Source organism: Festucalex cinctus, chromosome 1 (assembly GCF_051991245.1).
Source record: "Festucalex cinctus isolate MCC-2025b chromosome 1, RoL_Fcin_1.0, whole genome shotgun sequence".
Classification (NCBI taxonomy): domain Eukaryota; kingdom Metazoa; phylum Chordata; class Actinopteri; order Syngnathiformes; family Syngnathidae; genus Festucalex; species Festucalex cinctus.
This window is the reverse complement of record NC_135411.1, coordinates 66,238,560-66,255,258: the sequence shown is the minus strand read 5'-3', so window position 1 is coordinate 66,255,258 and position 16,699 is coordinate 66,238,560. Positions and strand designations below refer to the sequence as shown.

The following is a 16,699-nucleotide window of genomic DNA, read 5'->3' as shown; positions in this document are numbered from 1 at the left end:
AAAGTAGTGGCTGGCGGTAATGGCGTCTGACTTTTTTCAGAAAAGGAGTAGTGTGATGGAAATGTATCACGCTTTTGAACACTAGTTTTTAGAAGAAAAACGCTTTATTTCCGAGACCCCAGCCAGCTTGCTGGACTATTTTCCTCTCGTCCAACACCGGACCAGAACTCATGTCACAGAACGCTGTCAGGGGTAAGTCAGTGCTGATTGCACACACTGGAGGTGAGGATGAAATTGAGATTCATGTTAAAAAATCCGAACGATCCCTTTGACTGCAAGATGTTTTCTTCTATGGTGAGTTGTACTATAGTCTTGTCTAGTCTGTCATTGTATTAACATATGACAAGTCCCCACCCTTCGCAACTAGCCAACAGGAGCTTCCTTGACAGCGCTTGGCAAGTGAAACTGCAGCTGCATTCAAACAGTGTTCCCTCGCTATAACGCGGTTGACTTTTCATGGCCTCACTGTATCAGATTTTTTTATTGTAATTTTGCATTTTTTTTATTTATTTTTTTAAGTAACATACCTATTTTATAGGATTTATGAAGGTTTGAACATCGAGAATGTTTAAAGGAGAGAAATGAGGAAATATAAATGCCTTGATGAGAAAAAGAGTATAAACTGTGGTGGGGGGTTTTAGTCTTAAAATATTTATAAATGTAAAATATAAAGCTAACTACTTAGCAAATTTCATTTATTGCAGGTATTCTTTGGAACCTAACCCCAGCGGAAAATGAGGGAACATTTTCTGTCAGAGTTCGAAATGTCTGACAGGTACAAAGTACATCAATGCATCAACTGTTAATTGCAAATATCTAAACAATGTAGGCAATGTATCAATATATAAAAGCTGGCATACATTAAGATTGCGTGTGAAATCGCTTGATTACAATCAATGGTCCAACTAATCACTTCAGTTTATAATACCTAATCATCTACTAGGCTACCATCCTCCATTCTAGTTTTTGGCATGTCAATGAATCAAAACAAAGAGACCAGCTGCTCTTTAATTCTTAACACTTACACAAAGAGAAAAAACAAAAACTTTACAATACTGTAGTTCCCATTGCTGGCCCCTTTTCATTGAACTAATGTTCACAAAAGCAAAGCCGTCCGTTTTTCAGTTTCTTTTAAAGTAATACAAAATAATTGACCTGTTTGATTGCAGTTAAGTCTTGTTGCAGTAAAATATTTTGCAGCGTATATTGAGTCGCTGTCATCTGAGACTATACATATGCAAATTGACCTACACATTAGCAATACAGTCATGTTTTACCGCTCCCAAAAAGGGTGCGACCAACTGAAAAAGTTGGTAGCACTAGTGCAAGTTAGTGTAGAGCCCTGCTCTGGAGTGCTTTCACATACCCCAGGAGTAGCCTACTCATACCCCCATTTGAGAACCACAGTCCTATAATAAAAAAATTAAAAATAAGTTTTAAATCATTAGTAGGAAGTATGAATTTTTGTGTTTAAAGGTTTTCTGGCATCTGTACTTTGAGTATTTTGATTACTTTAAATTTGAAACAGACTTGTACATTTGACTGTTGTCAAGATAAGCTTGTTCTTTTTCAACCTTTATGGATGGCACAAGACAGAGGTAAAGTCAAATGTTTATTTGCAATAAATGCATGTCATCTCAGCTTGTGACCCTCTTCACTGCCACGGTCCAGTCCTGCAAGAAACAAGCATTGTCATTTCAAAGATCAGGAGAGGAATTTGGAATTTGGGGGTGGAACAAAACATACCACATCTGTGTTGAACTGCGCTCTTTAGACCCAGGAACAAGTAGTGTAATTCTTTGGGGTTTGAAGTGATTCCTAGAAGACTTCAATCCTTCACCAAGCCGAGGTTTCCAATTCCAGGTGTTAACATGCTGAAGGGTGTCAAGAGGTGTCACAAGTGGTTGGCCTGGGACATTTTGGTGAAGACCACCAACCCTGAAGTTATTTTTAGACTCTGCAGGCCCTCTGGGCTCTCTACCTGGTGGACCACGCTGTAGCAGTACATATCCTTTCGGTTCCAAGGAATGCCCAGTCTGATCACGTTTGGAGGTTTTTTTTTGCTTATTCTGATGGGACAAATGTGGCAAATTCTGCAGGAGTGAAGCGTTTGTTGCTTCAGCATCATTAAGCATGGAAGGTACAAAAGGGCCAAACTCTTTGTGGACCCCTAAATGAGAAGACCCATCAGATCTCAAGGAGAATGCCCTAGGTGCTGGCATACGATTCAGGTTCTGCTGCTGAAGATAACTGGCAATATGAGACCTAGGACTCATACCAGGTGGATAACTGACTACCTTAAAGTGGCCGTTTTGCTTTATGTGCTCATTTTGTGCCTCTTGATTTAAAGGAGTGTACACTGGATTCTGAAGCCTGACGGGTAGCACTTGAGGCGATAACTGGCTTGGTGGCAAATTTTGACTATTCTCATATGGCAACTTTGAATACTGTGAATTGGGTTTAAAAAAAAACGGTTGGGTTGAAAAATAACCTGCGCGATTTACAGGTCCATGATAGGCCATGGAAGCAACAAGTGGAAATTCTTGTGAGACTACACGTTTCACTTTGTCAGATTGTCCAGGTGATGCAAGATAAAGATGCTGATGGAAAGAAATTTGTGGGCAGCAATTTGAAAATCCAAGGGTACAAAATGGAATGCAGCCATTTGGTGAACCCTCAGGGACCACAGCAACATTAGGGGGCTGTGGGGGAGGAATAGTCCATTGTGGTTCCTTGGCTGGGGGTAATGTTACAGACTGTTGCCATTGTGGATGAGGCATTTTACTCTGTTGAGGTTGGATGGGTTCAGGTTTTTTAATGTGTGTTGGACTGTCTGGTTTTCCAGGTGTTTGAGGTTCCACAGGCCAATTAACATTCCCAGGTACTTCAGGTTTTGGTGGGTTCTTGATAACTGCTTCAATGTTAAATGGATTGAAAGGGTTAGCTGGTTGATGCACATGACCATGGACTTCAGGCTGCTTTGTGTCTGGTGGCTGTGGAAAAGGTATGGGCTTTTTAGAAAATTCTGCTGGGTTTGACATCGGGTAAACCAGGTAGGGATTGTGTGGCTGCTGGACTTGGGTTTGTTGGGATGCTGGTGGTTGGGGTTGCTTAGCAGGTTTGGCGACCAATTTTTCATGCCAGAAGGGGTAGACTGGCCGCTTCACATGACCAAATGGAGCCTCAGGCTCTTGTGGGTTCAGTGGCCATGGATCCAGAATTTGTGTTTTGGCTGGTTCTTTAGGATTTGGTCTTGGGTAAAATGGGAAATTATATGGATCAGATGGCTGCTTCACTTGTCCATGAGGGACTCCAAGATCTTGTGGTTTGAATGGCCATGGATCTGGAATTGGATTGTTGGTTGGTTCTTTCGGACCGGGTCTATGATTAAGTGGAAAGGGGTATGGATCAGATAGCTGCTTCCCTTGTCCATCAAGGACCTCAGGCTGCAATAGCCATGGATTTGGCATTAGCTTTTTTGCTTGTCCTTTATGACCTGGTTTAGAGTAAAGAGGATTCTGGTATGGGGCCGTTGGAAGCTTCACTGGTTCAGGAGGAAGCGAATATATTTGTGGTTCGAACGGCCATAGCTGTGGCATTGGCTTTTTGGCTGATTCTTTAGGACTGGGCATAGGGTAAAGTGGATAGAGATATGGATCAGTCGGCTCCTCCACTTTACTTGAGACTTCAGGCTTTTGTGGATTATGCGTTGGCTTTTTGGTGGGTTCTTTTGGAGTGGCCATAGAGTGAAGTGGATAGGGGTTGTGACTGGCTGGATGCTTCACTGAATCTGGAGGGACCTCAGCCTTTTGTGGAGTAGCTATTGGCTTTATGGTGGGTTCTTGAGGCCTGGGCATAGGATGAAGTGGATAGGTGAATGGATTGGTTGGTTGCTCCACATCTGGTGGGACTTCAGGCATTTGTGTAATTGGCTCTGGTTTATTGGAGATTTTTTTAGGACTGGGCATTGGGTAAACTGGATAGGGGTATGGAACGATTATCTCATCCACTTGACCTAGAGTGACCTCTGGCTTTCTGGCTTGTGGTTTGAGCATCGGCCTTTTAGTGGGTTCTTTAGGATTGGGACTAGGGTAAAGTGGGTGGGGGTATGGATTGGGTGACAGATGCACTTCACCTGGAGTGATCTCAGGCAGTGGATTATGCATTGGTATTTTGTTGGGTTCTTTAGGGCTAGCCATGGGATAAACTAGGTAGTTGTATGGATTAGGTGGCTGATTCACTGGACCAGGAGAAACCTCAGCATTTTGTGGATCAAGAGAAGGCTTTGTGACTGGTTCTTTTGGATTGGGCAAAGGATACAGTGGATAAGTGTATGGATTGGCTGGCACAGTCACTTCACCTGGGGGGACCTCAGGTTTAGAATTTGTAATTGGTTCTTTAAGACTAGGTATAGGATAAAGTGGATAGGTGTATGGATAGTTTGGCTGATGCATTTGATCCAGAGGATCCTCAGGCTGTTTTGGAGCTGGCATGGGCTTGTCATTTGGTTTAAGTCCAGGCATGGGGTTTGAAGGATAAGGGTTGACTGGCTGGTGTACTTTACCTGGTAGTTTCTCAGGTTCTTGCGGTTGGGAAGGTTGTGGTTCATTTTCAGGTTCAGGGAAAAGTGGATAGAGGTAGTGATAGAATGGTTGACCAGCTTGAACTGTTGGCACCTCTGGGCTTTGTTGTGGAGAAGATGTAGGCTTGATATCAGGTGCTGGCAGAGGGTAAAATTGATTGTTAGGGGAGGCTTGATTTCCACCTTGATCTGGTTGAACCTCAAGTTTTGAAGTAACAGTCCTAGCATCTTTGTTTGGTTTATTTTCAGAGAGTGGGTTTGGCAAGAAAGGATAATATGGTTTTAGAGAATGACCTGAAGGGACTTCAGATGGTTGTGGCTTGACGGGTTTTGGAGAAGTAACCGTCTTTGCATCTTTGCTTGGTTTATTTTCAGGCTGCTGATTAGACAAGAAGGGATAATATGGCTTCTCCACTCTACTTAGAGAGTCTTCTGTTTTATGTGGCGCAGCTATAACCTTTTGGACAGGATCTGCTACAGGGCCAAGTGTAGGATTAAGTGGATAGGGGAAGAGATAAGATGGAGTATCAGGTGTTTCTTGTTGGGAGGGATTGGGAGCAGGTTTGCGCTTATCCCCTGGTTTATATTCAGGCCACACAGGAAAGAATGGGAAGAGTGGCGGCTTCACATGACCAGGAGGGCCTTCAATTTGGAACGGATTTCGAACAGGTCCAGGTTTGTGAGGTGCCACAGGTTTAGAAGGTCTTGAAGGTGGATAATATAATGGGTGTGAGGGATACAAGCCTACGTTTGGAGGTTCTGATGGTTTCTGTGTTGAGCTTTTTGTACGTTCAGGTAGACCAGGGGCCATAGATGGACATGAAACCTCAGTTTCTCCTTCACCAGCCAATTCCACAGTGTACCTCCCATCCTGAAATGAAGTATCAGTCATTGAAATCCTTTAAATACAACCTTACTTGCCACAAAAGCTTTTTTTATTTACCTCATTCTTAACACAGGCACCGTAGTGGACAGACAGGACCACACCTTCAGCATTATCCACTACACCGATCCCACATTTACGTAATGCAGCATTTAGCAGCTCCCATTTGCCATTCACTGTTAAGAGTTACAATGTGTTTAAAATAAAACAAGAGATTTTTTTTTTGCAGTTTTGTCTGTCTAAATCAGTGGAGCTCAAGCTAGGATCCTGGACACAGGGGGTCTGTGGGCCACAACTAAAATATCTGTAAAAACTAAATTACACTAGGCATTTTAAATGTGCATACCTCCTTGGAGGTGCACAACCATTTATTTTAAGTCTGATGAAAGTACCTCAACTAGTTGCTGAAAAATCAGAAAAATTAGGGATGCTTTGCAATAATCTGCTTTAGGGGCATTTCCACCGCCGGAACTTTGAGAACTTTTCAGTTTACCTTGGTAAAAATTCAGTTTGCATATTTTTCCCCCACCAACAGTTTCCAGGGTAATTAAATTCCCCAGGTGGCATCCAAGTACTCGGCAGCAGGGTCTTGCAGAGCCAGGCTGGAACTTTGAGGGGGCGGGCTGCAATGACCACAGCTGATTGGTTGGTTAAATTTGGGGGGGGTGATTTTACATCAGCTAGATTCCAACACATTTGAATTAATTACCGAGAACTCCACAATGTTCTAGAAACAAATTATAAATCCCCTACTTAATTTGTACAACCAAGAACTCTTTACCCAGAACTCAAAGATCCTGGACTTTGTGGAAAAGCAGCAGCAAGTCCAAGATCCGAGTTTGATGAGCCCAGCCGATGTAAACCACCCCCAAATTTGACGAACCAATCAGCCTTGGTCATTGCAGCATGCGCCCTCAAAGTTCCAGGCTGGCTCAGTAAGACCCTGCTCCTGAGAGTGCTTTGATGCCCCCTGGGGAAGTTAATTACCCTTGAAATTGTTGGTGTACAACAAAATGAATTTTACTAAGGTAAATTTAAGTTCTCCAGAAGTTCCGGCAGTGGAAAGGCCCCTATTGACTGACTCATGCACACAATTTATGCAGAACATACACTAACAAGATAAACATAGGCTTTGTGATCGCAGGTTCAGACAGTCAAGTAATGTTGGCACAACTACAAACTGTCCACAATCTGGGCCCATCACAGCAGTGAGTTTGCAAACAACCAATGCAGTAGAATTCCTTGCACCCCTTATAGTGATGGCCCAACACTGAATCTCAAATTTTAGATCAGTTCGAGCAGGTGTTTGGATTGACGGCCCACCGAATTGGCTTCCTTTGAATCCATATGTCAGGAACTGTCAGTCTCCAAAAATCTGTTATTGTTGCACATGGAATTCAACAAAAATTCAATATTTGCAATTAGAAGTTTGATTTATATTTCAGTAACCTTTTGTATCAAGTTACCTTAAAATTGTTCATGTAATACTCACATTTTAACTAAAACAAAGTTAAGGTATTGTTTTGCATAATAGCAACAAGGACTCAATATCTATATCCTTAGTCACTGGTACTTTGACTCCACAAGGTTACTAAAATATGCACCAATCTTTTAAATGGATTGACCCAGTAGTTCCTAAGATATAAAAGCAAGGGTTCAAAGAAAAGTGATAAAACCCCTTTTCGGCAAAAATGTAAAACAGTGTTCCCCAATTGTGGTCTGAAGTCATGCAGAGTTTTGATGTTTCTGGAACAACTGAACCATTAAAGGGCTTCTGCAGAGCTTGCTGATGAATTGATATGAGTTAGGAGTGTTGAGGGCAAACTTCAAAAATCTGAAGGACTGTCCCTCAAGGACCAGAATTGTGGAAGCCTGGTATAAAAATCTGCAGAGGCGTAGCATCAGAACCCCCGCTATGACCGACCTAAAATTTGAGTTTCCCCATCACTGTCAAGTTTCATTGAAATAAATGCTTGGTAAATATTTATTTATTGATTTATTTTTTTGGGGGGGGAGATTTGGCATGCAACAACCCCATAAGAGTATCCTTCAACCAAAGGTTTGAGTACCACTGGTTTAAATAGACAATAATGGCTCCCAAAAGGAGTTTATTAAGATAGTGAACAACCAATAACTCACCATTTATTTTAATTTTAGAGAGTGGGACAATCCATTCAGTTTTCACAATCATGCCGTCTGTGTGGCATGTGACCATTGGCGAGCTGGATGATGGTGGTCTCACCAAGGGGCACGTCATCCTCACTGGTAACCCCCACCAAAGTAATGGTAGCACATAAGAATCATCCTGAAGAATATCAAATGATTTAAGAGGTCAACCCTTAAATGAGTATAGTATTAAGTGCAAGTAAGGGAGACAGGGGCTAGTTGTATCAATTTTTATACATTGCTTGGAATCAATACATCATATATAAACTAGTGCTGTCAAATGATTAAAAGTTTTAATCTCATTAATCACACTAATTTTGATTAATCACCAAAATTACTTTCGTATTGGCGCAATATAAAATACAAAATACCGTAATATTTTGACAATGCATTTCATTATCTGAATGTCATTTGCAAACATTGATTAAATGCATGTACGCAATTGCATGCATGCGTGTGTGTGTGTGTGTGTGTGTGTGTGTGTGTGTGTGTTGTATTGCTCAAAACGTAACAGCATCATATCAATTGGGTGCAATTCAGCAATTATTAAACGCAAATTACTTTTGTTTTATCTAAAGTCCCATAGGGGTGTTTTTTAAAGCGAAATTTACCACCAACTGGAGACACCCCGCTCATCTTGGAACAGGCATAGTAAATGCCGTGCATTGACCTAATCACTGACCTGCGCAGCCTTCAATGTAATCCGTGGTCACAAAAAAAAAAAAAAAAAAAAAAGTGCAATTAATATGCATTAACACGTGATTTTAATGTGACATTTTTTCTGTCATTAATTAATCTATTAACACTTTAACAGCCCTAATATAAAAACCTATACCAAAGGAAAGACCAAAGTCTTGGGTACATTTTTTGTATTTATGTCATTTTCGTACTTTGTGTCAGTGCAGAGTTATAAGCCATCAAATAGAGGGAGTGAACATGTGACATGTTGCCCCACCAATGGGTAAGTTGTCACACTATATGGGGTAAGATGTCAATTGGATTTTGCAACTAATAAAGCAAGGACAAAATTATCCTTGTTCTATTTTTGTTTTTCCAGCCAGAGAAACCATCATTGATCTTGAAAATTTACCATAGTCATTGAGCAAACGTTAACATAAATTATGAAATACATTAAATTCCTTAGGAACTGCTGGCATGTAGTTCATAGCTCTCAGCCTCAAATGCCCGATTTGCTTCCCTTATACTGGAAATTTGAGATTAAATTGAATTAAAAAAAATATAGCAATGGATGGTTCATTAAGTGATCTCATTTATAGATTAATCAACAGCATTCAAATTGATCAGAAATCTTTAAAACAAAAATTTAAACTGCTGTTAATAACCTAGGTTTCACAAGACTGGTTCAGGATTTTACGGACCATCAACATTGGCCTGGGGCCACTACAAGATTGTGTTGGGGCCAATACAAATTTCCTACATAATGAAAACTGTTTGAGTTCTAGCCACTTCAATGAATCAGTGATTTTTATTTATTTTAAACACTGCATTTTTTGGTGCATCTAGTTCAATCCTTCAATATCTCCACATTTAGTTTCAGTGTGAATATTTTTTATTATACATTTTAATTTGTGTTAATAGTAAAATTATGTAGTTTAAAAAAAAAAAAGAAAAAAAAAAAAAAAAAAAAAAAAAGGCTTAGTCCTCAGAGTTCAGAACTTCCTAGACAAACAAAAGCTATAGCTCTGCCTTTTGTATTGGTTTTTGACTGTTACTATGTAATTGAGGAAAAACATGTTCTACTCACCATTCAAAAGCTGTTAAGTTTCCAAAAACTTAATCTGTTGCTATGGTGGTTTTCAAAAGAAACGTTGCTAAGGTTGTGTGAAAAGTTGCAAAAATCGAGCAATAGTGCAAGATTGTTATGTCTTACCTCAAGAGTGACAAAACAACCATGGTAAGGGGCAACCAAGATCATTCCTTTTTGTGTTGACTTGACTGTGTAACCACAGCTTTGTGGGAGCTTGGATAGAGGCAATGGAGACAGATTTCCTAGGACACAATTTCAATTTAACAGGCTAATCATAATAAGTGTGAAATAGAGTATTTTTGCAAGTATTCCCAAAGAAGAAAAACATACCCCTATCCACCCAAATTAGAGATCCAGGAGTGGACCCAACATCTTGGACTTGAAGTTTCATAGAGTCCGAGGTACATTCCACCTTTGGGTCCATTTTAATGAGCTGATCAGTCACTGCTTTGCCTGCTTTTGAAAAATAATTACCCTGCATACTGGGTTGCCTGTAAACATCCCACCCTTTATATAAAAAAAAAATAAATAAAAAAATAAAAAAAATAAAAAAGAGAAAAAAGAAGTTATTTCATTCAATAGATGTACAGAGATGCAATTATAGCATACAGGGCGCTAGCCATTTTGGTCCCCTAAGCATAAATGTTTTGTGGGAGCAAGAAGTTTCTACTCTTTGCAGCATTGGTACTTTTGACTGGCTAAAATATGTGCTGCATGAATTTCTCAACTGAATCGAAAATCGTTGTGAATCATGAATTGAATCGGGCCCTTGTGAATCGAATTAAATCGATTCTGGAAATCTGAATCGATACCCAGCCCTACTTCTAAGTGTCAATATTGAAGTTTTAAAAATGTTCACAAAAATAAGTGATAAATAAGTCTTTATAAAACTAACAATGACACCAAATACTCAAATAAATAAAGCTAAATGAATTAAAATAAAACTCAATGCCACTACTATTAACAAATAAACATCTGGAAATAAACAAAGTGCAAGCAAGTTAGTAGAGGGGGGGGGGGGGGTAAATAATGCTACGTTATTTTTTGTATTTATTAACATGCTTTACAAGCTTTTATTTTAAATATTAGACACTGATATCATAATTACTAATATGATTATTTTTACGGGCCTGATTTGTTTTTTGGTGCCCCCTTAGGCAGTTGGTGCCCTACGCGCAGTGCGTGGTAAGCGTATGCGGAGCGCCGTGTCTGATAGCATAGCCCTATAGTAATGTGTGTACAATAGATAAAATTGACCACTTTTGTAGCTCTCAATGAGATTTATAATTGGTGGATTTAGTGTCATTGTATCTTAATGTGCCTCACACAAGATTGAAACAAAAGTTAACTTTTTAACTAAGCTACCTCCATGTGGACATTTAAAGTTAAGATATTTAGTTGGACTTGATTTGTGATTTATCCAACTTGCAAAGCTGCCGTAAAAAAAATAAAAGGTTCTGTTTTAAAATGTAACTTGACCTGTTAAGATGTCTGATTTAAATAAATATAATCAAATAATGCAAATTCAAGAAGTTACTATATTATTCAATTCTGTACAAACTACGTTTGAAACAGCTGTGGATAATTAGGAACAGTGCATTTTATAATAAAAAAAAATAGCAAAAAAAAAAAAAAAAAAACACTTGGGAATACTAATCATTGATAAATATTCTCCAACCATTTATTTGAAAATTATGACGTTCCATATGCATAGAACAGTGATGATAAACATGCCACCAGGCACCAGGTAGACCCCCTGGACCACATGAGTAGGCATGCATGCGCCTGTTCTAAAAATAGCTCAGCAGGAGTGATGACATTTTGATTTCCTCGGAATTTTATCATTTTAAAAATTAACATTGGCAGAGTTATAGAATAGTGTTGCAGATTGATAGGTATTTTTACTACATTAATTACTGACACCATTAACATGTCAAAAAAAAAAAAAAAAACTAAGTATACTACAGAAAAACATTGGCATAATTTGGAACATGGTGCACTGTTAATAGTGCAATCTTTCTACAACCAGCAGACTGAGCTTCCACTTCTTACAATAAATTAAGATCCATTTTTTTCTTCCATGGTCAATACTTGCCAAGTTAAAAATGGCCTGATAGAGCCAAAAAGTGCAACTTCTGTTATTTGAAAAGCCAACGCTAGCAATTAAGAACACCTTAACAGCATTTCCATCAGCACTAAAACAATACAATTTCATTTAAAGCAATATTGACCAAATGGCCATGCTGCATAAGGCCCAAAATGTTTACAGGAAAATTAGAAACTCCTGATTCATATATGAAGCACACTGACTGAAGTGTTACATAAATCAAAACTTTAATTTAAATCTCCAAACATTGCTTAATGGACAACAGTGTGTTGCATATATAAACTGTCATAAGAATGGGAAAAGGAATACATACCTGTATCTGCTTGGTAATCTGAATCAGCATCCAAAAGCCGACTTGTGGCTGTGTTCTCCAGGTCAATTTGCTGAGAGATTAAGAGCCTTCCACTAAAGGAAACTTCACTTTTGTTATGAATCAGTGGGGAGTTGTGCCCTAATCCAACGGATGTCTTTAGCCTTGCCAGGTGGGAGCATTGGCAAAATGGACCGGCAACAAGCAGAAAAAGTCCTAAATATAATAAAATCTTAGAGCCCCCTCGCTCTCTACACGCCATTGGAACTTAAAAAAAATAATGCAGTGCATACAGGAAAAAGTCAAGTTCTCCTGTGCTGACCACCTAAAAGACAGTCGGCTGCACAGGTAGGATTAATGAGGAAGCAAAGAGTTGCACTGCACCAGGTGTTATCAATGGGCTAATTGTGGGTGTGGCCACAAATGTGTCCTATTGGCTCTCAAAGCTTGTTCACCAGGTGTTATCAATGGCCTAATTCTGGCTGTGGCCACAAATGTGTCCGATAGGTTCTCAAAGATTATTCACCAGGAGGGACAAAACATTAGAAACACAGTGCAGGCCACTCATTTGGTACTTCATAGTCTCCAAAAGTGCACACAACTGTCACGTACATCATGGGGGCAATTCATGTTAATATTCATTTAATAACATGAGAAAAACATTAATAAATTAAATAAATCAATCATACTGGAGATATTATTTAAGTATTTAGATTCCTACTGACATTGTTGCTTGTTGAATAGTTAATTTGCTCTGACTAACCCATCGAAGGACAGAGGGCCATCCATCCATCCATCCATCCATCTTCGCTTATCCGAGGTCGGGTCGCGGGGGCAGCAGCTTTAGGAGGGAAACCTAGACTTCCCTCTCCCCAGCCACTTCAACCAGCTCCTCCGACGGGATCCCAAGGCGTTCCCAGGCCAGCCGAAAGACATAGTCTCTCCAGCGTGTCCTGGGTCGTCCCCGAAGCCTCCCGCCGGTGGGACATGCCCGGAACACCTCCCCAGGGAGGCGTCCAGGAGGCATCCGAACCAGATGCCCGAGTCATTGAGGGCCAGCTTGCCAAATTTAAAATCTGATTTGGCAGATTAGTCTGACTTGGCAACACAGACACACTGAAATCTGATTGGACCAAAAATCAATCAATCAATCAATCAAAATCCAACATTCACATACATCACCCATCATCGGAAGCACCACTGTTCATCCATCCATTTTCTTAACCGCATGCTCCTCACAAGGGTCGCGAGGGTGCTGGAGCCTATCTCAGCCGCCTTCGGGCAGTAGGCGGGGTACACCCTGAACTGGTTGCCAGCCAATCGCAGGGCACACAGAGACGAACAACCATCCACACTCACAAGCACACCTAGGGACAATTCAGTGTTCAATCAACCTGCCAAGCATGTCTTTGGAATGTGGGAGGAGTCCGGAGTACCCGGAAAAGACCCACGCGGGCACGGGGAGAACATGCAAACACCACCCAGGAAGGCCGAAGCCTGGACTCGATCTTCCGTCCTGGAAGCAGCACTGCCAATTGAAAATCTAAGAGAATAGATCGTTGGGAATAAACAAATACAATTTTGTGGAACAAATATTCATGGTTATGTGAAACAATGATTTAAGCAACTCTATTTGCAGGTACTGTATCTGGACTGGACTGACTACTTTATGTTAAAGGCAGCAAGCTTTGCCCCGCTCTGGTGCACAGAGTAGCATGGATGTAATGGTGGAGTAAAGGCATTACAATCAAGCTAAGAAGCTAACTCTATTTTCATGTTTATTATTATAGACAATGATGATCGACTGACATACATGCCTCTACCCTGGGCCCATTTTTCCTCCTCCTTTCGTCCCTTTCTTAATACAGCACCTGAGGGATTGGATGTTTTCATTGTAAATGTTTTGGGGGGGAAATAATTGTCATCTGTGGGCATGTGAAGCCCTTTGAGACTTTTGTCACAAAGGGCTATCTATCAATCCATCTATCTATCTATTGTTTTTTTTTTTGCCCTACAATTTGGCGCCCCCTCCACTAGATAGCACCCTAGGTGACCGCCTAGTTCTAATCAACCCACTATGCATGTTTTTTGGAATGTGTGAGGAGGAAACCTGAGAAAATCTACGCAGGCACGGGGAGAACATGCAAACTTCACCCAGGAAGCCCGGACTCGATGTACGTCTTCAGCACTGGGAGGCGGACGTGCTAACCAGTCATCCACTGTGTCGCCATTAATTACATAATATCTCGTAATTATTTGCGATTACTGTAATCACGTTTCTATTTTTTTTTTTTTCAAAGCTTGTAACATAGTTGAGTAAAATCTTGGAATGAATGTAGAATCATCAAATGGAAAATTCAAAGACTGTTCTAATAGCTTTATTGATCCTTGAATATGTTTTTCGTGTAGAATACAACTGTTGAACAAAACGATCAAAACAGACTCATCTTTACATGCATCTTATGTTTAATATTCCTCTCATAGCAACAACTCAAAAATTCTTGCTTACAGGTTCAGTTCTAGACTCACGAACACCACACTCCAGCAGCATTGGATTGTGAGGCCCCGGAGTTCACTTGAACAGAGTATTATGCTCTGAGATGATATGCTAAAAACGTACAACTAATATGCTAATTAAAGTCAGTTTTGTTTCGTGCATAAATTACTTTAGAATTATCCAACAAGCGGCAAGCAATAGAAAGTAAAATTGCCCTATTGACAATTCCGAGCTTACGTCACAAGTCAAAATTGCATTCTAGGTGAAATGACCGTCTCCGTCCATTGGAAAGCACTGGAATTTCGATCGTTGTAATTTATTTGTCAGTATTATTAAAAAATTAAAAAAAGATGAAATGTCATTTGACTACTACAACATGCTGCCTGGTCTGTATGTTAGTCACAGGTAAAGGCAATATAATATGGGTTTGCTTTCACCTTGTAAAGGAAGTGTTTTCATATCGCTGCATTGCGGAAATATCAGAAAATGCCCTATGTTTGGAATTGTCAATAATCCATGTTTATCCATCTTCCCATCAGTAGTTCATCCACCGCTTTCACTGATATTATTACGAGCATTTTCTTCCATGGAGGATGGAACACTAACAGTGAGTGGTGGTGGCAGAATAAAGATTTACACTGTTCCATTTTCATTATGTGTATTTAGATGTTGTCAAGCATAACGTGTCCACTCAGTCATAGTGAAATAATATAAACAGGCAGCTTGTTAACTGAATCGCATTGTCAAGTGAAGGTCAACCAGGTTCTCATTAAATGCTAGGATAGCCAAGAATGTTCAACCTGCCAGCAAGCTAACATATTTTGACGTTTGTATGTACTTTTAACTACATGACAATTGCTGGAGCTTATCCCAACTGTCACTGGGCATAGTGGGCAAGAGGAGTTCACTCTGAAAGAGTAGCCAACCAATCACATGGCACAGACAACCATTCCTAAGCAAGCGTAATCGGCTTAGATGACTTGACTGATATTGAAAAATATAAAGTTGTTTTGTTTTTGTTTTTTTTAACATATTTGAACTGATTATATAATTACCTTGAAACAATCATTCTTGATCTGAACATTTTCATCTCCAAACTAGTGTTTGAGACGTCATTTGACCTTGAGTATTGGATGCTATTGTGAAAAAAAAATAAAAATAAAAAGTTTATTACAATAATTATAAAAACTCAAGCCTTTCTCAGTTAATGAAATTAGAAATATGCGCAGTTTCCAGCATCATAAAAGACACAAACACATTGTTCTCTCTCTCGTTTAATTCTGTACATATTCCACAAAGTCTGGAGATAACTGATGCCAAAATGTCCCTTCAGAAAGTGCCACTAAAAGTTATATCTTGCCGGGGGCAGCAGGTAAAAATCCAACTAGTAGCAACACGAGGTTGATTTTTATGGCACTGAATACACAATTCTCGGAAGTTTATCACAAGACAACTTACAAATGTTCTTATTCCAACCAACACCACTTTCAATAAGTTTAGTGTACACAGCATTATTTTTTATTTTTTAAGCTATAATACTTCTAAGTACCATACGATGACAATTTGTGAATACATCTTGGATGACTAAAGCACAATGCAAATAATGACAAGGTGTCAGAAGTTAACACCCTTGGTTTACAGTCAATATGCATTCATGTAGTTTCAGTAGTTAATGAAGTTAGTCAAAAAATGAAAAACGTCTATTAGTGTTGACAAATTTAAAGTAGTGTCCAAGTCTTTAAAAAATAGTAATACAAATAAAAGGAGCGGTTACGAATTTACAACTTTCTGAAGCCACCTAAGGTTTTATTTTTTATTTTTCTTCATTACAGTCAACGGGTGATGCCAACAATCATCTATCAGAATGGAGGTGAACATCCTTGTACATAAATGATTGGTCCAAGGTGGGAACAAATGGGGAAGGAGGACGAGGAAAGGGTGGCAATTAACAGCCAATTGGACAAAATGCAGGAGCTGACTGATAAATGTGAGCTGTTGCAGAGGTGGAATGACCACAGATGCCAGAATGTATGGAAAGCCGTTTCAGCTTTTATTCTGTTTCCTTGATATTCAACTTGAGGTCTTTGTACTGGACGCTTTGCCACAATTCAAAGCACTTGTACAATGACTAGGCCACACTAGTAGAACGCAAGACTGACGAGTAATGTTCATTCCGCAACTCGTGCGCCCTTTGACCTACCAGTGTGACCTTATGCTATCAACTTCATCGGATAAATGCTTAATTGTCTTTATTCGATTTGATTGCAGCTTAACGTTAATTTATTAATGCTTTGTCCTCACTGGCTGTACACCTGACATACGTGTAGAACTATAACTACATTAATAGCTAGGAAAAGCTGTGCAGTAGTTGACAAGTGTGTGCTAC

General features: G+C 39.7%; 1 protein-coding gene across 1 annotated transcript; it reads right to left on the bottom strand.

The window, feature by feature from the left end:
• Positions 1-1,599: 1,599 nt before the first annotated feature.
• LOC144005569 (uncharacterized) lies at positions 1,600-12,197 on the bottom strand. The gene is made up of 7 exons (XM_077503850.1): positions 11,820-12,197; positions 9,730-9,906; positions 9,523-9,641; positions 7,605-7,770; positions 5,526-5,641; positions 1,747-5,453; positions 1,600-1,673 (listed from the first exon to the last, which is right to left on the bottom strand). The coding sequence occupies exons 1-7, from the start codon at positions 12,076-12,078 to the stop codon at positions 1,655-1,657; spliced, it is 4,563 nt and encodes a 1,520-aa protein (XP_077359976.1). The 5' UTR covers positions 12,079-12,197; the 3' UTR covers positions 1,600-1,654.
• Positions 12,198-16,699: the final 4,502 nt, after the last annotated feature.

Coding starts and splice junctions, on each gene's coding strand:
- LOC144005569 (XM_077503850.1), bottom strand. CDS start 12,078: ATGGCGTGTAGAGAGCGAGGGGGCTCTAAGATTTTATTATATTTAGGA. Junction 5,642..7,604: donor CTCTAAAATTAAAATAAATG/GTGAGTTATTGG, acceptor AACTCTTAACAG/TGAATGGCAAATGGGAGCTG. Junction 5,454..5,525: donor GTGCCTGTGTTAAGAATGAG/GTAAATAAAAAA, acceptor ACTTCATTTCAG/GATGGGAGGTACACTGTGGA.